Below are 21024 nucleotides of genomic sequence, written 5' to 3' on the forward strand. Positions count from 1 at the left end.
GCCGGCCCGGCAGAGCGCGCGCCCCGGCGGGGCTTCTCGCCCGACACCGGTCGGGACCCGGAAACTTGTGGGGGCGGCGACCCCCCGGGCTTTTCTGTAATTCTCGGGCGCGTGTCCCTCCGCGGAGGCGGCCGCGTGCGGATGGCGGTGCACTAGGCAGGGCTCCCCTATGCTCCCGGTGAGCAAGGGCCGCCGTCGCCGCCGCCGCCTCGGGCCACTGTCGCCGCTTCCTGCCGCCGCTCGCCGTGTCCGCGTCGGAAGAGCCCGAGCCGCAACCTGCCCCAGGCCCGGGCGTCGAACAGCCGGCGGCGCGGCGGCCATGTGGGGCTAGTCCGCGCCGCGCACGCTGCAGCCGACCGGCAACATGGAGGCAGCCGTCGGCGCGCCCGACGGCGGGGACCAGGGCGGCGTGGGGCCGCTCGAGGATGCGACGCCCATGGACGTCTATCTGCACAAACTGGGCTTGTATCGGAAACTGGTCGCCAAGGACGGGTCGTGCTTGTTCCGGGCGGTGGCCGAGCAGGTAAAAAAAAAAAAAAAAAAAAAAAAAGGAGCCGGGGCCCGACCGGGGCGGGCGCGGGGCTGGGTGCGACAACTCCACCCGCAGCTGCCTGGCCGCCCCCGGCGGGACCGCGCGTGGCTCGCTGTCGTCACAGCGGCCCATTGTAACGCCGGCACGGGGACGGAGTGAGGACATCTCTCGGGCGGGCCTGCTGGCGGCGTGGCTTGCCAGCGCACCCGGCGACATGCTGTTTCTGAGTTGGGTTCCGCATTCACCTGCGCCCGGTTTCTAGCAGCCCCGCGTTCACACCCGCGTTGAACACCATGTTGATTAGAGGAGGTGCTGCGCCCCGTAGTGCTGGTGGACCGCATTTTTTTCTCTGCTGCTGGACTTTGGAATGTGGGGTAGTTGGTCTCACCGGTGGTGTCACGCGAATCAGGAGGCCAACGGGGCTGTTTAAGGAAAGCAACCTCCCTCCCTGTATAGGTCTTCTTAGTGACTTTTCTGAGTAGGTCCCACGCTATAGCATGTGGGGATCCCGCAAGGTGTACGAAAGAATTTACTCTTCTAAAAGTCCTTTATTAAATAGGACGATATTAGCTTGGGGGGTTTTCAACGTAGGCACATGTCCGGTTTTCTTCTTCCCAATACAGAGTGGACATAGATTTATCAAAGAGAAGTGGAGATAGCATTCTTGAGTGGGAGGAATACTCAAGTTTTTTTTTTTTTTTTAAAGAGTGCTTTTCCCCCATGTTATGTAACCAGATGTTGTAGGTGTGGGGTCACCAAAACCCATCCTATATTTGAAAACTGCTGCTGAAGAAGTTGAATTAAACATTACAGCCTTGTTGTGTATTTCATGCCATTTACAATTTGCTTTCCTTTGGCTTAAACTGGAGTTTTTGTGGTTTTATTTAGTCGTCCCCCCACCCCCACTTTTGTGCATTAATCAACTTTTAAGGTCTGTATTTTCCAAAGATGTGTAAATGTAGAACATTAACACGAGAGACCCTTGCACTGTTGTATTCATTGAAACATTGTAATACCTCCCAAATCAGCCTACCATGTTGAGCTCAATAGACATCTCTCAGTTTTCAGAAAATTAGGAAGCTCCAACGTGGGTGGGGTGTTTTCACCCCAGTCCTTACGGTTAGGAGGTAAACAGTCTGCTCCATTCGTGAAGTTTCCAGATGGAGAAGATTGTTTCCTTGTCTCAGCCTTCGCAGAGCTGGGGAAGTGAAGTCATCCCACACTGCCTGTTTACACAGTGTTAGCGTTAGCAAGTCTGGGTAGAAGGAGGCAGAGGCTGACGTTTGCAGCCGATTTTTCCAGTTCCTAGTTAAACTGGAGCGGAGCGGAGCGGTGTGTCTGTGAGGTGTGCCACGGATCCTTGGGACATAGGACTGAGGCTTACAGGGGGCTCGCTGTGTGCGCAGTGGGCAAGGTCTAGTTGCACTCAGAACTCATTGATGTGGGTAAGCCCCTGTTTTGCCATGGGATTTAGCTTAGTCATAACCTTTACAAACGTGGGGGTTTATTTTTAATGTATTGAGCCTATATCTGGGGGAAGCTCAGTTATCCTGTAGATACGGACTAAGGAATGGTGAGAAAGAATGCGCTGCCAACTTCCACTGACTTCCACAAATATGTAGAGAGGGGTTTTGGGGGATTTTCTTTCTTGGTAAAAATTACAGTAGATATTTTTAAAGAGTCAGCTAAATAGCAGTCTTAAGAGACAGGGAAGAGACTTCACTTTCCCCTTCAGATTACCTGATTTAGATAGGCTCTTTCTTTTCTTTTACACTTGTGGATTTGGGCCTGCAGGAAGCCTGACCTGAATCAGCTCCTAGCCTTGCAGCTAAAAATAGGGCACTCTTAGAGGGCGTGCTAAAACAGTTCTCAGCCCTTCCCAGTGTTGATCGCTGCCTTGTCTTAGCCTCTCTACCTTCAGCCTGTTTTCATGCAGCAACATACCAGGCCATTTGGATTGTGAGTGTTCAGGGAGTTGAGTGGTTTACTACTTGAAGAGTTGTTATCTCAGCCTTGCTTTTCTTGCATTGGTTGGCTTAGTAACTTACTGGCGTCCTACAGTTTATGGACGTTGATGAGAGTTTTGCATCTGGGCAGCAGGTTCAGATTGATGCCATCTTCTGAAGTCTTCGTTAAAAGGAGAAAAAAAAGGAGAAAAAAAAGTTAGGTATTCCTGACATTGTTCCTGATGACAAACAAGCTTTACTAATATGTCTGCCACCTGTTGTTAGGTGAATGGCTTTAACAGCGAGGCGCTCTGCTGATGGTAGGAAAGCCCTATCAGGTGACATTGCGGCTCACTCATATTAATAATGCTTGATTCATAACAGTGTCTAATGTAGATGCTGGGTAAGATAGCTTGCCAAATGTGGTATGTTGAAATGGCAAACTGTTGGTGCTTTTAAAAATATGTGGATGGTTCCTGTGATGCAGGAAGCTTGGACTGTTTAAGGCTAAAACAGTAAGGAAGGTTCACCTAGTTTAAGGAAAGTTTGTCTAGTTAGGACGAAAAGCAGCTGTTGGATTGAAAAGCTGACCTCAAGGAGTGCGTCTTCCGGCGTAATAGAGCATACTGGCTGTCAGTGGAAGTTGTATCTTCTAGGGTATCAGTGAGCCTTGGCTGTTGTCAGGAGAGGTGTAGTGTGCAGCTGGAGCCTCTCTTTTCCTGACTCTCTCGGTTTAACATTAGGGAGGACCCAGTTGGAGCTGTAACCCTTGCGGCCACATCCTATTGTAAACTTACAAGCAGCATTCATTGCTGACGTGACGCTTATTTCTAGTGTATGAGTGATGGTGTGGGGTTGTGGGCTTTACCCTTGAATGTTGGAGTCCTGGGAATATCTTCATTTAAGATACCTGTTTATACAAACTGAGTTTTACTTTATTTTCTTTAAACGTGGTGAGAGCACTGGGGATTAACATTTGATAAGAAATTTAGTTTGCTTCTTTTCAGAGCACAAATTTTGGTAAAATTGCAGTGAGTCCGTTCTTTTTGTTGTTGTTGAACTGCTTGTTTAGGGAGTTAACAGATGAGAGATTGAACATACTTTATGATTTTTGTTTGCTTTTATTTGTGTGTGTGTGTGTGTGTGTGTGTGTGTGTGTGTGTCTGTCTGTCTTTGAGTACACCACTGCATATATGTGGAAGTCAGGCAGACAGTTTGTGGGATCAAACTCAGCAAGGGCCTTTACCAGCTGAGCCATCTTGCTAGCCCTGGGTTTGCATGTAAGAATAAATGTACTAGCTCTCGGGATGACATCACTCAGTTGAGCATGGCTGCTCATTTGGGTATTTTGAATTTTGTAAGTTTGATAAAGTTACACATAATTATTTTGAAACCATAGTGGGCTTACATTTTCTTTTCTTTCTTTTTTACTTTTCAGACAGGATAGCCTTGGCTGTCCTGAACTGCCTTTGTAGACCAGGCTGGCCTCGAACTCAGAGATCCACCTGCCTCTGCCTCCCTGAGTGCTGGGATTACAGGTGTGTACCACCACGCCCAGCAGGTTTACTTTTTCAAATAAGGCTGTTATTGATGAAAATAACTTTTTCCCTTGTATTGGGAATTGAGCTAGGGCTAAGTATGTGCTGGGCAATCTTTCATTGAGTGATAGTCCCAACGCTTTTTTTTTTTTTCTTTCTTCATTATCTTTCTTGTTTGTTTTTTTGAAACAGGGTTTCTTTGTATAGCCCTGACTGCCCTGGAACTCACTCTCTAGATCAGGCTGGCCTCTAACTTACTCTGCCTCCCAAGTTCGGGGATTAAAGGCATGTGCCACCGCCTTAGGGCTCTTTTATTTTTTTCTGTTTTGGGTTTTCAAGGCAGGAATTTGCAGTGTAGCCCTGGCTGTCCTAGAACTAGGTCTGTAGTCTAGGCTGGCCTTGAACTCAGAGATCTATTGCTTCTGCCTCCCAAGTGCTAGCTAGGACTAAAGGTGTGCACCACCACATCCAGCCCCAACTAACTGGTTTTAAGTTATTTATTTTGAGCGAGGTTCTCACTCAGTTGCTTGTACTGACTTTGAGTTCTTTTAGTAGACCAGGCAGGACTTGAACATGCAACTATCCCACCATAGGCTTCCTAGTAGCTGGATTATGTCTGTGCTACTGGGCCTGGCTCTTATCCTATTAACAAGCATAGGATGAGCCCCCGCGTTCCGGAGCATTCCAGTCTGCCTTATGAGGAACAAAGTTAATTGTAGAAGGCCTGCAACAGAGGAGAGCCTCTTAGGAGTACAACAGTGTCCTCAAAGGAGTCATTTTAGGAGAAATGGTGACAAATACTTTAGAGACTGACATTGGCGGGCTGAATGCTGTGATGGTTGGATGCCTTTAATCCCAGGACTCGGGAGCAGAGGCAGGCTGATCTCTGAGTTTAAGGCCAGCCTAGTCTACAGAACAAATTTTGGGATAGTAAGAGAAGCCCTATCTTGAAAACAACAACAGCAGCAGCAACAACAACAACACATTAGGCTTATAGAATATTGTTATTTTTTTATCTTTGGTTTTTCGAGACAGGGTTTCTCTGTGTAGCCTTGGCTGTCCTAGACTCGCTTTGTAGACCAGGCTGGCCTCGAACTCACAGCGATCCGCCTGTCTCTGCCTCCCAAATGCTGGGATTTAAGCTGTAGGCCACCACCGCCCAGTGAATATTGTTTTTATATGTCTTAGTCACTACTCTAATGCTGTGAAGAGACATCATGCCCAGGGAACTCTAATGAAAGAAAGCGTTCAATTGGGGGCTTGCTTGCAGTTTCAGAGGGTTCTTCAGTGCATGATCGTGGTGGGGAGGCACTGGAGCCAGAGCTGAAAGCTCCATCTTGATCTGGGCTTGGGAGCACGCAGTGTGGGGCCTGGCACGGGCTTTTCAAACCTCAAAGCCCACCCTCAGTGCTAGCTCCTCCAGCAAGGCCACACTCCTTGTCCTGGTCCTTTTAAATAGCTTTACTTCCTGGCCACTAAGCACTCAAATATACGCGCCTGTGGGTGCTGTTCGTGTCAAACCACCAATGTGTCATGTCCTAGTGCTCAGAGAGGTCAGAATGAGAAAAGATAATAAGTTACAGAAAGGGAGAGGACAGGCTTAATTAACTATTGGTTGTCACATCACTTTGGGGGTAAAATTGGCATTAGTTTGTAACTTAAGTTTGTTTTTAACATACTTAATGTGTTGCCGTTTTGTTTCAGGTGTTGCACTCTCAGTCTCGGCATGTGGAAGTTAGGATGGCCTGTATTCGCTACCTTCGAGAGAACAGAGAGAAATTTGAAGAGGTAAATTTTACCTTAGATTTGATGGTGTCTTTACTTGGATTTACATTTTGACCGTTTTGACCATTGGAAAGACTCTAGTTACTATTTCTTAGGCTAGACATTTAAAAAAAAAATTATGTATACCTGTATGTCAGAAGGGGGCATTAGATCACATTACAGTTGGTTGTGAGCCACCATGTAGTTGCTGGGAATTGAAATCAGGACCCCTGGAATAACAGGCAGTGCTCTTAACCACTGAGGCGTCTCTCCAGCCCACAGGCTAGACTCATTGCATAGCTCCTCAGCTAGAGTAGAGTCTTGTGAGCCCTTCTTCTATCCATGCTGGAGTGTGACGATTTCAGTCATGTGAGTAACCACAGTTTCGGAGTGCAAAAATCTGTGTTGTGTCTAGAAGACATATGCTGCTCTTCATCCTTCCAGCCCTGTTCTTTCCTGTGTGACAGGGTGTCCCCTGAGCTTGGGGGGATGTCGATGTGGAGGTCACGTTTAGGGTAGACCACTCACACTTACTCTTGTCACTTGCACCAGTTATGTGTCTGTCCATCTCTGTCCACTGCATAGAGAAGCTTCTCTGACCCATGTTGACAACACATAGACATAGGTAAAGACACAAGGATTTATAAGGCAGTTGGGTACATGTCTGTCTAGCCAAACCAAAGCTGTAGGGTCATTGTGGGACCTGTGACCTCCCCAGCCATGAATTTTTGTTCAGAAGGAATAGATCCCTCTGGTGCAGTAGTTCTCATTTAATCAAAGAGCATGTGGCTATTCCCAAACAGCTATGCCTCTGTTGGGCCAGTGGCTAATCTCTTGCCTGCCAGGGTTCAGGGCTAGGTAAGACCATAGTTTTTTCTCCCCCAGCAGCCTATGTAAGTAACATCTTCTGGCCTCATGAAAGCTAGCCAGCAGGGAGGAAGTTTCCCAGCCAGTTTGAGTGCGGTGTCTTTGTGTGCTTCATTCAGCATTTCTGCTGTATTCAGCAGTAGGTCTTGCCTCCTGATTTTGGTGGGCAATGAAGAGCAGTGGCAATAGCCTCTGGTTTTTGTTTTTTCCTGGAGACATAGTTTCTCTGTGTAGCCTTGGCTGTCTGAACTCTTTTTGTAGACCAGGCTGGCCTTGAACTCACAGCGATCTACCTGCCTCTGCCTCCTAAGTGCTAGGATTAAAGGTGTGCACGACCACATCTGGCTTAGGTAGAGTTTCTGATAGAATTTTTTAAAAAGATTTTAAAAAACTGCATATTTGCTTCCGTGTGTGTATGTATAACATGTACAGGTATGTTAGCCAGGAGCTGGCATCAGGTCATCTGGAGCTAGAGTTACAGGTGGTGTGTACTGCACGGTGTGAGTGCTGGGGACGGAAACCAGGTCTTCTGCAAAAGCAAGAAGTGTTTTTACGTGCTGAACCACTTCTAGGCCTCTAACAATATTTTTCTTGCAGTTTATAGAAGGGCCATTTGAAGAATATTTAAAACGTTTGGAAAATCCACAGGTATGTAGTAATCGAATTTCTGCTTATGTATATCCAAACATATGAAAACTTACTGATGGAAAGTCTGTAGTGTGTGATAGTTGGAGTGACTGTACCCTTTGTGCAGTATTTAATTGAAAGATATTTGGGTAAGTTGGGTGTGGTGGCGCACGTCTTTAATCCCAGCACTCGGGAGGCAGAGGCAGGAGGATCACTGTGAGTTCAAGGCCAGCCTGGTCTACAAAGTGAGTCCAGGACAGCCAGGGCTATTACACAGAGAAACCCTGTCTCGAAAAACAAATCAAAACAAAAGACCTTACCAGAGATACAGATAACTGGAATGTCTCTTTAATGGTCAGGAAGGCAAATATAAACTAGGAAAGTGCGTGTGTTAGAAATACAGATGGAGTAGCTGTTAATAGGCCTCAGACTGACAGGGCTGTGAAAGTTGCTCAGTCTAGCAGGGTTCAGATGAAGGGTGCTCTAATCAGGAAAACCTGAGGAAGGCAGAGGGAGAGGACAGTCACTCTGAGTGGAGCATGGAGAAGACAGTAGGAAGCAGTGGGGAAAGCCGGACGTGGTGCACACCTTCAATCCTAGCAGGCAGATCTCTGACCAGCCTGGTCTATAGAGAGTTCCAGAACAGCCAAAGCTACACAGAGGAAACCCTTTCTGGAAAAATGTAGATAGGCCAGACATGGTGCCACATGCCTTCAATCCCAGCACTCGTAGGTGGGTCTCTTTGAGGACAACCTGATCTATAGAAAGAGTCTAGGACAGCCAGGACTACAAGAGAAATCCTGTCTCAAAAAAAAAAAAAAAAAAAAAAAAAAAAAAAAAGAAAGAGAAAACTGTAGATAGATAGGTGAGTGAAGTATCGAGATAAGTTGGAGGGGAGACTGTGCCCATGAATTAGTTGCTGTGTGGTATAAATGTTGATTCTCTGGCTCCCATCCTATATAAGCCGCTAAGGCCTTGAAGTCGGCCTGTCTATCATGAGAAAGACATTTAAGGGTTTTGAGGTAAGAAATGAGAATTGCGGCTACCCTGTTCAACGTTTTGTCTGTATTCATCTGTTTTCTCTCTAGTTGGATTCATCGCTTTGATCTTAAGAGTTCTGTGTGTTGCATTCAGTGGTGCTACCTAGAAGCCAAAGTAGTGCCCAGTGTTTTTGTTGCCCAGATGCATGGTGTATAAAAATGTTTGTTGTTTTGCATCCTGAGCACAGAGCCCAGCACCTTGTGCATGTTGTCAGGCAAGGACTGTACCAGGGAGCGCAGTCCTCCGCCTGTCTTTTCCTCTGGAGGCCTTGCACTCACTGTACAGCACAGGCTGACTTTGAACGCAGTGCTCTCCTTTCTCCCGCTTTCAGAGTGCCATCGCCCTGCCAGGCTGGAAACAGCTTGTGCTGCCTGAGGCCAGGCACATTTCTTTTTAAATAGCGGGGGGAAAAAAGTGTTGTGTCCGTTCCCCCCCCCCCCCCCCCGACAGGGTTTCTTTGTGTAGCCTGGGCTGTCCTGGACCTGCTTTGTAGACCAGGCTGGCCTCGGACTCAAAGTGACCCACCTGCCTCTGCCTTCCAAGTGCTGGGAGTAAAGGCGTGCGCCACCACTCCTGGCACAAAAATATTTCTATATGATATACAACATTTGTCCATATTTTTGAGGCATTTCTGTACCTTTCTGTAGGTGTGTGGTTATAAGGTGTGATGATCACATCTGGTCGGCTGGCCTGTTGCTTCAGTCATCATGTCTTGGGTTTGGGAACATTTGCAGTGGTCTCCATTAGTATTTTGAAATACACAGTTAAATGTAGCAGTTACTGTGCTCACTGTGTTAGGTACTGGGAACCTACCCCTCCCCCCTAGTTTTCTGTGCACTGATGTTTTTGCCTCCTTGTGTATTTGTATGAAGGTGTCAGATTTTAGCGTTTCGGACAGGTGCCAGCTGCCATGTGGGTACTAGAAATTGAATCTGGGTCCTCTGCAGTGCTTTTAATCATTGGACCTTTGTTTTGTTTTGTTTTTTGAGACAGGGTTTTTTTGTGTAGCCCTGGTTGGCCTTGAGCTCAGAAATTCACCTGCCTCTGCCTCCCAAATGCTGGGATTAAAGGTGTGTGCCACCACACCTAACCCCGCCCCCCCAGGGTTTCTCTGTAACAGCTCTGGCTGTCCTGGAGCTAGCGCTGTAGTCCAGACTGCCCTGCCCTCGAACTCATGGAGATCCGCCTGCCTCTGCCTCCCAAGTGCCGAGGGTGTGCGCCACACCACCCGTCCCCAGCTCGTTTTCTTTTGGTTTTTTTCAAGACAGGGTTTCTCTGTGTAGCCTTGGTTGTCCTGGGACTCTCTGTAGACCAGGCTGCTTGGAATTCATAGAGATCCCTTGCCTCTGCCTCCCGAGTCCTTGGATTAAAAGCCTACATTACCACCACCTGGCTCACTTATTTTCTTCTGAGAAATAAAAGTTTGCATTTGATGGTTGATTTTTAGTTAAGGAAGAAGATAATATTTTGTGATGGCAGTTGTTTACTCATTCAGATTAGAGTAGAATTTATTTGGAAGGTTACCTATAGGAAAGGCTATTCTTAACAGATAGGCTATTTTTTCCTAAAGATTTTTTTATGTTAATGATCTAATTGCATGTATATATATAGTCCACTGTGTATGTGTTCTGGACTGTGGTCTGGGTCTGCTGCAAGAGCAGCAAGTGCTCTCAATGGCTGAGCCCTCTCTCCAGCCTGTTTACAGTCTTAGATTCAGTATGGCCCATATTGCATAAAGAGGGCATCACATGGGAGGATGTGTGAGAAGCCCACTAGCCCTCAGGCTGTTATTAGTAGGCCAGGGCCTAGTTCAAGAAGTCCGTGTTAGTATGTGGCACCTAGATTGTCTTGGAAACCAAGGCCAATGTGGAGGAGCTAGTGAAACATAGTCTGTTCCTGAAGCCTCGACACTGTCTAAGCTGCTCATCTGTGTGCTTCTTTGTGTTGGAAGTTGTAGCAAGCAGTTTGTCACAGTGCGTTCACAGTGACTCTTAATATTAAGACTATTACTTTTACAAGCAACCTCGGGCAAATTTCTACATTATAAGATGTTAAATATAGGTGCAAGTATTTGGGTTTTGTCTTGAATTTCCTGTCTCTGTTGTGAATTTATGTTTTTCTTGTAGCTATGACCAAATATTAAGAGAAGAGGGGTTTGTTTAAGGCTTGAGGTGACTTTGTGGTAGTGAGTGTGTGGCAGCTGCTTGCTCACAGCTTACAGGACCCAGAAGCAGTGATGGAGCAGGCCTGCCTCCTCCTGCTGACTTTGTCCAATTAGGGTCTACAACTCCTGAAACATCATCACCAGCTGGGGACCAAGTGTTGAAACATGAGCACCCCAAACCACAACACACCCTTACAGTTCTTTATGCACACATGTATACAAATATATAGCTTTCTTATTAAACAATATGGCTATTTTGATTTCATGTTGTAACTTACTAGACTTGAGTGATCTTTCACATTGCTTCCTGTGTGGACACTTCCTTCTTTGCAGTACATGCAGCATGTTCTACAGAGTGGACAAATCAAAATTTATTACTTGAGGTTCTTGGGACCGTTCCTTTTTTTTTTTTTTTTTTTTTTTTTTTTTTTTTAATACTTTGACAAATACGTTGCATCAATACCTTTGCGTTTTGTGGACATAAAAACATCCCATCAGGGTAGAACTGTACCAGAACAGGGAAGACCCTCTGGAACTGGAGGCATAGACAATTGTTAGCTGCCTTCTGGGTCCTGGGAACCAGGACTTGGGTCCTTTGCATTAGCAACAAGATGGTTATTCATTGAGCCATCTCTCTGTTTTCTTAGCCGATTTCATAATAATATGTTAATGGTGTACTGTATAAAGGGTGTTATGGCTGGCTGGTGGTGGCACACACCTTCAATCCCAGCACTCAGGAGGTGTAGGCAGATGGGTCTCTGAGTTCAAGGCCAGCCTGGTCTACAAGGAGTGTCTAGCACAGCCAGGACTACACAGAGAAAGTCTGTCTCAAAAACAAAAAAGGAGATGGGTTATAAAGTGTATAATGTATGTTGTAAAAATTAAGATATTTACATGCCATCTTTTTTTCTCTCAATACAGGAATGGGTAGGACAAGTGGAAATAAGTGCCCTTTCTCTTATGTACAGGTAAACCACAGAACTCCTAAGTAAAACAATAAAAGTAAAATAACTGGAAAATTAGTATATCACATTGAACTAAAAATGTTAACATTCAAAGGTGTTTTATGCCTCAGTTGTGAAAGGCCTTCTCAGAGGTTGGAGCTTGAGGCCGGGCGCGGTGGAGCACGCCTTTAATCCCAGCACTCTGGAGGCCGAGGCAGGGGGATCGCTGTGAGTTCAAAGCCAGCCTGGTCTACAGAGAGTTCCAGGACAGCCAAGGCTACACAGAGAAACCCTATCTTGAAAAACCAAAAAAAAAAAAAGGGGGGGGGGCTTGATGGTTAGATATCAATGTTTAAATGAAATGTTTTAATTCTTGAGGGATTTTTGAAAAAAGGCACAGAAAAAAATAGACTATGCCCTATAAGCTATTGCGTATCAGTTTTTCTAGAGAAAGGCCTTCCTCTCAGGGCCTGTAGCATTGCGTGGCCTCAGGGAAGAGCTCAGTGCCCCTCTTCCTCATTGCTGCCATGTCTGTGAGAGCAGGGTTTCCCTGTAGAATTATCTCTGAAGTTATCTGTGTTGTATATCTTACATAAGAATTATTTTGAGATTTTAATTCTTTAGAAAACATACTTCAAGTCTTTACTTTTTTTTTTTTTTTTTTTTTTTTTTTTTGGTTTTTTGAGACAGGGTTTCTCTGTGTAGTCTTGGCTGTCCTGGACTCGCTTTGTAGACCAGACTGGCCTCGAACTCACAGCGATCCGCCTGCCTCTGCCTCCCGAGTGCTGGGATTAAAGGCGTGCGCCACCACGCCCGGCATACTTCAAGTCTTTAATTGTGCAGTTATTTCACTTTATATCTTCAGTGCCTAAAACACACTGCCTAATATACAGATAAATGATTAATTTCAATTCATGAAATACATGCTTTTAGAAGTAATATCTGAATTTTATTTTCAGGAAAGATTTTGTAATATACCAGGAGCCAAATGTTTCTCCTTCACAAGTAACTGAAAATAATTTTCCTGAGAAGGTAAGAATTCTTTGAATTATTAAAATATATTTAAGGTAAAGAGCTGCTTAGTTGCTACTTTGACCTCCTAAGCTATAATTTTAAATGACTCTTGAAATGTTACTATATGAAAGTTACACTTTTTTGCTTGAATGTATGTCTGTATGAAGGTGTCAGGTCTTGGAGTCACAGTTGTGAGCTGCCATGTGGTTGCTGGGAATTGAACCTGGGTCCTCTGGAAGAACAATCAGTGCTCTTAACTGCTGAGCCATCTCTCCAGCGCCTGTTTTTTTTAAAGTTAGGTTAATCATCAACATGTTGATGACATCATGAAGTAGTTAAATGGCTTGTGAAAGTGCTCTGCTTGTGTACAGATACACCAGCGTTTCTGTTTCCTGTTGAAAGGTAATTTTAGTAGCAAGAGTGTCACTGAATCATTGCCATAAGCTGGAAAGGAAACAGTGGAAAAGTTTTAAGAAGCCTAGAAAGAAAAAACCCAGCTGATTCACTGTAAGAGAATTTTACTTTAGTGGAATGATGCAGGCCATGGCGAAGGACATTGTGTGTTGCTTGTGTGTAAGAGAGGGAGAGGAAGTGAGTGGAATGCTATCTGTCCTTTCAGGATGGAGACTGTTGTGGGCTGTGGTATGTTTAAACTGACAAGCAGGGAAAGCTTATCTTTGATTCTGTCTCATAAAAGTTAGCATTAGTATGGCTTTAGGATGGCTTCGTTCCCCTTCCCTTTCCCTTCCCCTTATTTATCACTTCCCCTCCCCCTTTCCCATCTTTCCTCCTTCCTTTTTCTTTACCCCTTTCTCCCTCCTTCCCCTCTTTCTCTCCAAAGTCTTGTTGTGAGGTACAAGCTGAGCCCAAATTCTTAAACCCTGTTTTTTTTTTTTAAAGAAAAATGCTATTAGTATTTCATGGTATGATGAGTATGTCTCCTGCATGTCTGCCTTTGCACCTTGTGCGTGCAGTGCCTTAGGAGGCCTGAACAGGGACGAGCCTCTGGTGGGTGGGTGTGGGTGTGGGTGTGAAAGTACAGATGGCCCATAGAGGCCAGAGTTACCTGTGGTTGTGAGCTGCCAGACATGGGAGCTGGGAGACAGACTGGTTCTCTGTGAGAGCAGGAAGTGCTCTTAGTCACTGAAGTATCTCAACAGTCAGACTTCCTTTAAGTACTCAAATTACATATCTGGTGGTTTAGTTTTTTGAGATAGTTTCTTTATGTAGACTGGCTTCTGCCTTGAGATCTTCCTGCCTCAGCCTCCCTAAATGCTGGGATTACAGATATTTGCAACCACTTGTGACTACTTACTGTGTCTGGTTTGTTTTTTTTTTTTTTTTTTTTCCATACTAAAAACATTTTCAGAATGGGTATGGCAGTGCTTACCTCTAACCCAGCACTGCAGAGGTGAGCACCGGAGGATAGGACTTTCAAGGCCAGTTTCCACCATACAGGGAGTTTGAGGCCAGCCTAGGATACACGAGACTCTGTCTCAAAAACCAAACAAAGCTTAGTGTGGCTTTTCAGCACGCTGTGCTGGACTGTAGTTTGACAGCGTTGGAGCTGCGTTGTTTCTGAAACACGGTTCTGAGAAGGTGTGGTTCCGAAGCTTTGGGACCAGTTGACTTGTGAGTATTCACTGTGACTGACTGAAATCCTGTTTGCTTCCCTTCAGGTGTTACTGTGTTTTTCGAATGGAAATCACTATGATATTGTCTATCCTATAACTTATAAAGATACTTCTGCTGTGTGTCAGTGTAAGTATCATCCCGTGTTCATCCGTACAGGAGTCACAGCCTAAGCCACACACACTTAGTAAGGATTTATATCCATTTGTCAAGTGATTGAACAAATGCAGCATTTAGTTGTATTTTGTTTAATCGGAGGGTTTCCTACCCTTGACACTACTGAGATTTTGGGCCAGATTCTTCTGATGGAGTGTTTCCCCGTGCATCGCAGGGTTTCCTAGTAGCTGTCAGTAACATTTGTTATCTCATGGTGACATCTAGTTTCTACGGGTTTTTCTAAATACTTCCTGGTTGGCTGGATTCTCCACCCCTCCACACTAATGGGAATACTGTTTTAGGAGTAGAGAAATAAAATGGCCCATTCTGCTTTGAACTCCTTTTTCCTCATATGAATAGTAGTGTTGCACATATAATTGCTTTTTTCTTTTTTATTTCTTCCTGTTTTTTGAGACAGGGTCTCACCGTGTAACCTTGACTGTCCATGAACTTCCTATGTAGACCATGTCTTGAACTCTGCAGCAGTTGCCTCTGCCTCTCAAGAACTGGCATTAGGCATGCACCAGCACTCCTGGCTTTTTTCACTAGTCTTATGTGACCAGTAAAAGAGTAGTAAACCTTTATTTTATTTTATTTTTTCCTTTGAGACCAGGTTTCTCTGTGTAGCTTTGGCTAGCCTAGACTCAACTTTGTAGATCAGGCTGGCCTCAAACTCACAAGATCTGCCTCTGTCTCCCTGCAATTAAAGGCCTGTACCACCACGCCCCACTTAAACATGCTCCAGTAGTAAACATTTTAAAAGCATATGTGATGTTTTTGTGGTGTGATGATATTTGGCCATCTTTTGGCTATGTCCCGAAGAGACATAACTTGCCTTCCCTGTGTTGACTGGGTGAGTCTGAGGCTTGCCCTCCCACCTGGAATCCTGGAGAGGACTGTGGGGGGTCATTTAGAGGCCAAGCATGCATTCTTAGTATACTTAGTTTCAGGAAGTTCATTGTAATAAAGCATGGGTTTTTACAGCTCCTCTGGGTTTGAATTTTTGGTGTACTTTTAAACAAATTATTTAATTAATTATTATTATTTTTTTGTGAACTGTATTTCCCTGTTTTTAGATATACTAGCTCTGTAGACCAGGCTGGCCTTGAACCCAGAGATCCCCACCTTTGCTTCCCAGGTGCTGGGTTTAAAGGCATGTGGCACCATCTACTGGCTTTTAGAACCCTCCTTTTCCTCCCTGGGCTCAGTTTCTCTGTGTAGCCTTGGTTGTCCTGGACTCACTTTGTGGACTAGGACAACCTTCAGCTCATAGACATCTGCCTGCTTCTTCCAGAGTGCTGGGATTAAAGCAGCTAGTATACTGTGCTGCTCTGCATTTCTCTTCTCTGCAAACTTAATGATGCTTAAGTTTTTCCATCCAGAACCTTTGGGTTAGGTCTCTTGTGTGATGTTCCAAAGCCTGTAGACTGAAAATACGTGCTGACATTTTAAATGTGAGGACACCAAAAGCCTTAGCGTTAGTAGAATCAAGTAGTTGCTCACTATGCGTTTTTCACTTTTCCTGTCATGTTTGCTTCCTAGATATGATCTACTTTAATTGTGTTTTTAAAATGTAGTAATCTAAAGCATGATTCCCGACTTAGTCTAAACAGAAAAAGGTTCCTGTTGCTTGGGGCTTTTGACTGTAAGAGCTTGTATATACCTACTGAACATTTCAGAAGCCTGAGTGGTACTTTTCCTGTTTTCTAAACATGCCTATCATGTTGTGTACTGTGCTTCTTTAATTGCAGCTCTCCTTTATGAATTGCTGTATGAGAAGGTATTTAAAGCCGATGTTAGTAAAATCATGATGGGCCTCGAAACCTCTGAAGTGGCCGAAAGCAACAGTGACATATCAGATTCTGAGGACGACAGCTGCAAGTAAGAATACAGTTCAATCCTGAAGTTTCTTTCTAGTGTCACCCAAGGAACATTTTCATGTGTTAAAGGTGTATATTCATAAAACCCTGATACACAGTAATGTTTCTTTATTGCTGCCATGAGTTTGACCTAGTTTTTTTAATGGGATAACCTTGAGAGTTGACGTTGTTTAATGGGAATTTATATGTATGTAATTGATAAATATGTAGGATAGATCTGACCAGTGTATGCATTGTGAAACTAGGAAGTTGGCTTGTTTGCAGGCCCAGGGCTGGAACAATGTTTTGATCATGATCTCCTCATCTTTTTATACTTTTCTTCCTTTGCTTCTGCCACCTCTTTTTAGAATAAGTGCTTCAGTGTGGTGTTCTGTGGGACAGTCCTTCAAGGCTACAGACAGACACACCTTTTAGAGTCACTGAGGTAGTTCAGACAGGTTCAGATGCTCAGGCCTGGACATCCAGGCATACTTGTGGACATTAAGTACAGTTTCATAGTACATGTGAACGAGTGCAGACACTTTGAGGTAAGGTGGCAGCTTCCTTGTTGCTAGAGTAAAGGACCTTGTGAGCCTCCTGACTAGGTTCTGGGAACTGAACTTAGATCCTCTGCAAGAACAGTATGGGATCTTAGAACCACTGGACCATCTCTGCAGTCCTTGTTTAGTTTTCTGAGGCAGGGTCTAGGTATTGCTGGAGCTCACTGTAGCTAAGAATGGCTTACTCTCCTGGTGTCCTGTTGTCTCCACCTTCCAAGTGCTTAGGGTTAGGCTTGTGTGCCATCATGCCTGGCTTCTAGTGCTGGTCCAGTCTAGCACTCTGTGACGGTTGTCTCTGTATATTGAGTTGTTAGTTCTGTGCCCAAAGAGAGCTGAGTACTGTCTGGATTTTGGTATTATTATTCTTGTGGCTCAGCACCTGTATTTTACGTTGTAAACAAACACCTTTTGATCAGCTTATTAAAGAGCTGATGGCCAATATCTAGGCAGGAGACAAAAGGTGGGGCTATCTGGGCTCAGAGAGGGTCTCTGGGAGAAGAATCAGATGAGGTAGGGTGGGGTGTTTGCCAGTGGGGCTGAGTGAGAGAGAGGTAAGAGGCCAGGTGTCGGGTGGTGGATAGAAACTTAGATGAGCTCTGGGAGGTAGCCCAAGCCAAGGCCTAAGTAATAATAAGCCCCTGTCTTTATTCATTTTATGGTGGTCCCAGAGAAAGTCTCACTCTGTTCTAGGAATGAATTAACATCTTCTGATCATTTTTTTATGCTTCACAGTGTTGTGAATTTTGTCCTAGCATATGCTGACTAATTCTGCATAAATAGAGATTGCTCTCTTCTTTTCAGACATAAAACCTGATCTAGGTATTGGTAAGCAGAGACATTGAGGTGGTGGCTAGCTTATTAACTTGCTGCCCATGCTTGGCATGGACGGGTCTTTAAACTTGTCTCTTGAATGCTGCAGACGTTTACTGTGTTGTGGACATGTGCGTCGTTGTGCTTGGTTTCCCTTTTACACTGTTCACCTTTCTATGACAGTACAATTGACTTAGCTGGATATATATAAGGCTTAGAGATCGAGTGATTGCTTAGCATGTGGGAGGCCATGGGGGTGAGCCTTCTGTACTAGGAGGAGGGAAAAACCCTTTTTTATTTTTTAAATTAATTAATTAATTTTTGAGACAGGGTTTCTCTGTGTAGCCCTGGCTGTCCTAGACTTGCTTTGTAGACCAGGCTGGCCTGGAACTCACAGGGATCCACTTGCTGGAATTAAAGCCGTGCGCCACCACCGCCTGGCAAACATCTTGTCTGTCCTGTCCTGTCCTTTTCTTTTCTTTTCTGAGACAGGGTTTCTCTGTGTAGCCTTAACTGTCCTGGACCAGGCTGGCCTGGAACTCACAGAGATCCACCTGCCTCTGTCTCTGTAGTGCTGGAATTAAAGGCGTGACCACCACTGCCTGGCTGTCATGTTGGCATTTTAAGAGGGAACACTGTATAGCTGTGTCAAGGATAGATAGTTTAATGTGCTAATTAGGAGGGAGGATGTATACTATGCTCTTGGATTATTTTTACATTCATATTGGTGGGTCTAGAGTCTGCTTGGAATGGTGAGGGAATTTTTTTCCGGTCTATACTCCAGGCTCTAGCTCCCTTTAAGTGAATATTTGGAGGTAATTTTGAAATCTAGATGTAGATTTTTTTTTTTTAAGACAGGGTTTCTCTGTCTACCTTGTCTGCCCTGGAACTCACTCTGTGTGGCCTCAAATTCAAAACATCTGCCTGCCTCTGCCTCCCAAGTGCTGAGATTGAAGGTGTACACCATCTCCAGCTGGTCTAGATACAGCGCTCTCTCTCTCTCTCTCTCTCTCTCTCTCTCTCTCTCTCTCCCCCCACCCCCCATCCCTTTTCTCCCTCTCACCCTTTTTTTTGGGGGGGGGGGCAGGGTTTCTTTGTGTAGCATTGGCTGTCCTGAACACACTTTGTAGACCGGGTTGGCCTTGAACTCAAAGCGATCTGTGATCTGTCTGCCTCCGCCTCCTGGAGTGCTGGGATTACAGGCGTGCGCCACCATGCCTGGCTTCGATACGGCTTTCTTAAGGAGGAGTTTTAGGGTAGAAAGACAGATCCTGTAGGGGCTAAAGAAGAGCCTCTTACACCTTGACTCGCAGCAGCCTTTAGCCAGCTCGGGGGTCTTCTGTATGTCTTCATCTGGAGTACTAGATATGACGTGCTGTCTTCTTAGCTTTCTTTAGTCAAGGGCATCTCAGCAAGGCCTTTTCCACTACCACCTTGTGTTATCTTTTCTTTTTTTCTTGTTTGTTTTTCAAGACAGGGTTTTTCTGTGTAGCCCTGCTGGCCTCCAACTCACAGAGACCTGCCTGCCTGTTCGACTGCGGCGACCACTCCAGGCTTGTGTTGTTTCATTTTACACTGCTGTGCTTGCCGCCTTTTGTTTGCCATAGGACTTAGTAGGTTTTTTGTTTGTTTTCAAGACTAGGGTTTCTCTGTTTAACAGAGCTCTGCCTGTCCTGGACTCACTTTGTAGACCAAGCTGGCCTCGAATTTGAGTTCTGAGATTAAATGAGTTGGGGGACACCATGCCAGCTGGGCAAGTAGTTCTTATTGTACTTGTCTAGTTTGTGTTTACCTTTCCTAGTGTGAGCAGTTTCTCTTTTACTGCTTACCCCCAGCTAGTCTACTAATAATCCGTGCGCGGAACGTAGGAGGCCCTCAGTTGTAGAGTAATGAGCTGATGATGGTTCGTGGATTGACTCAAGATGGGGATTTTTTTTTTTTAAAAGAAAAAGGCTAGTTATGACTCAAGACATTTTTTGTTGTTGTTTACTAAATCAGTAAGAGTTGCTAGTAGTAGGTCTGATTTTTTTTTAATATATGTATACATATACTTCATCTATATGTGTAATATATGCTTACATATGCTAAAGCTTTATTGGCGTTATTGGAGCCTCATGTTTTTTTACCATGTAGCTGACTTTGAGTGTTTTAGCTGAGGTTAAAAGTTGACTACATGCACTGGGAGTACTGGTGCACACCTTTAACCCCAGCACTCGGGAGGCAGAGGCAGACGATTGCCATGAGTTCGAGGCCAGCCTGGTCTACAAAGCGAGTCCAGGACAGCCAAGGCTACACAGAGAAACCCTGTCTCAAAAACAAAACAAAACAAAAAAGTTGACTACATGCAAATACATTTTCATTTCCTAACTATGGTTCTGTTCCTTTATAGGGGTAAAAGTCCTGCTGCCACTGATGTGAATGGATTTAAACCCTCGGGCAGTGAGGTACTTTTAACTTACTCTTTAATGTGTAAAGAAACTGATAATTATGGTTATTTTCTGTAGAATTTTTTTTTGTAAGAAATTGATTTGCTGCTTCCTAATTTATTTTTAAGTTTTTTCCCCATTGTTTTGCTTTTGTGCATATTTGAAGCATTGTTTTAAGAGCATTTCTGTGTTGATTGGACTTCTGACCTTGTTTATTTAGAACCCAAAGAACAGTGGGAGCTCAGCTGGCCTTCCTTTGTCCAGGAAGGTTCTGAAGTCGCTTAACCCAGCAGTCTATAGAAATGTGGAGTATGAAATCTGGCTGAAGTCTAAACAAGGTGAGTTAAACCTAAATCTTTTGGAAAATTGGCGTGTCGCACTTGAAGATAATGAATTATTTACAATGTATTTTTTCTTAAACTAACAGCACAACAAAAACGAGATTATTCCATTGCTGCTGGTTTACAGTATGAAGTTGGAGATAAATCCCACGTAAGTGATCTGTGCTGGAAGAGAAGTCGCTGTACCTGAATCTTATGTTCTGATACTTTCCAAAGGAAAACTTGGCTGCTTATAATTTGGACTTTAGAATTCATTTATGCTAGCACATTCTAAATACATTTTATCCAAAATACACATAAGTTACAAGTAGAATCATCTTTTTTTTTTTTTTTCGAGACAGGGTTTCTCTGTGTAGCCTTGGCCATCCTGGACTCACTTTGTAGACCAGGCTGGCCTCGAACTCACAGCGATCCACCTGCCTCTGCCTCCCGTGTGCTGGGATTAAAGGCGTGCGCCACCACGCTTGGCAAGTAGAATCATCTTAATGCTGAACTTTGTATGTTTGTATAGCCACAGTGCTTTTGCTATTTGCTTGTTTTGTTTTTAACAGTGTCTCACTGTATAGTCCTGGCTGGCCTGGAAGTCACAGATCCGCCTTCCTCTTTCTTCTCAATTCTGGGTCTTTGTTCATTTTATTTGAATACAGTTTAATTGAAGTCTTAAGCAACTGAAATGATAAACAGGCTACTTGTTTACTCAAGTATGCAGGATATACTTTTAAAGTTTGGCAGTAAATAAAAGGCTAGTTGATTTGCATGTGGTGGTGTACACATTTGACCTCAGCACTTGGGAGACAAGGCAA

The 21024-nt window shown here is 44.6% G+C and overlaps 1 protein-coding gene across 1 annotated transcript in view; it reads left to right on the forward strand.

Moving 5' to 3' along the window:
• The first annotated feature begins 364 nt into the window (after window positions 1–364).
• Otud4 (OTU deubiquitinase 4) overlaps window positions 365–21024 on the forward strand; it is a 43844-nt gene continuing 23184 nt past the window's right edge. Inside the window, exons 1-10 of the mRNA XM_051169294.1 lie at window positions 365–523; window positions 5721–5804; window positions 7245–7295; window positions 11401–11447; window positions 12383–12455; window positions 14117–14198; window positions 15977–16106; window positions 19844–19898; window positions 20101–20218; window positions 20308–20372. Coding sequence (XP_051025251.1) covers window positions 365–523; window positions 5721–5804; window positions 7245–7295; window positions 11401–11447; window positions 12383–12455; window positions 14117–14198; window positions 15977–16106; window positions 19844–19898; window positions 20101–20218; window positions 20308–20372 — 864 coding nt within the window. The remainder of the gene's footprint in view (window positions 524–5720; window positions 5805–7244; window positions 7296–11400; window positions 11448–12382; window positions 12456–14116; window positions 14199–15976; window positions 16107–19843; window positions 19899–20100; window positions 20219–20307; window positions 20373–21024) is intronic.

The sequence above is a fragment of the Acomys russatus genome, chromosome 26 (genome assembly GCF_903995435.1).
Source record: "Acomys russatus chromosome 26, mAcoRus1.1, whole genome shotgun sequence".
NCBI lineage: Eukaryota > Metazoa > Chordata > Mammalia > Rodentia > Muridae > Acomys > Acomys russatus.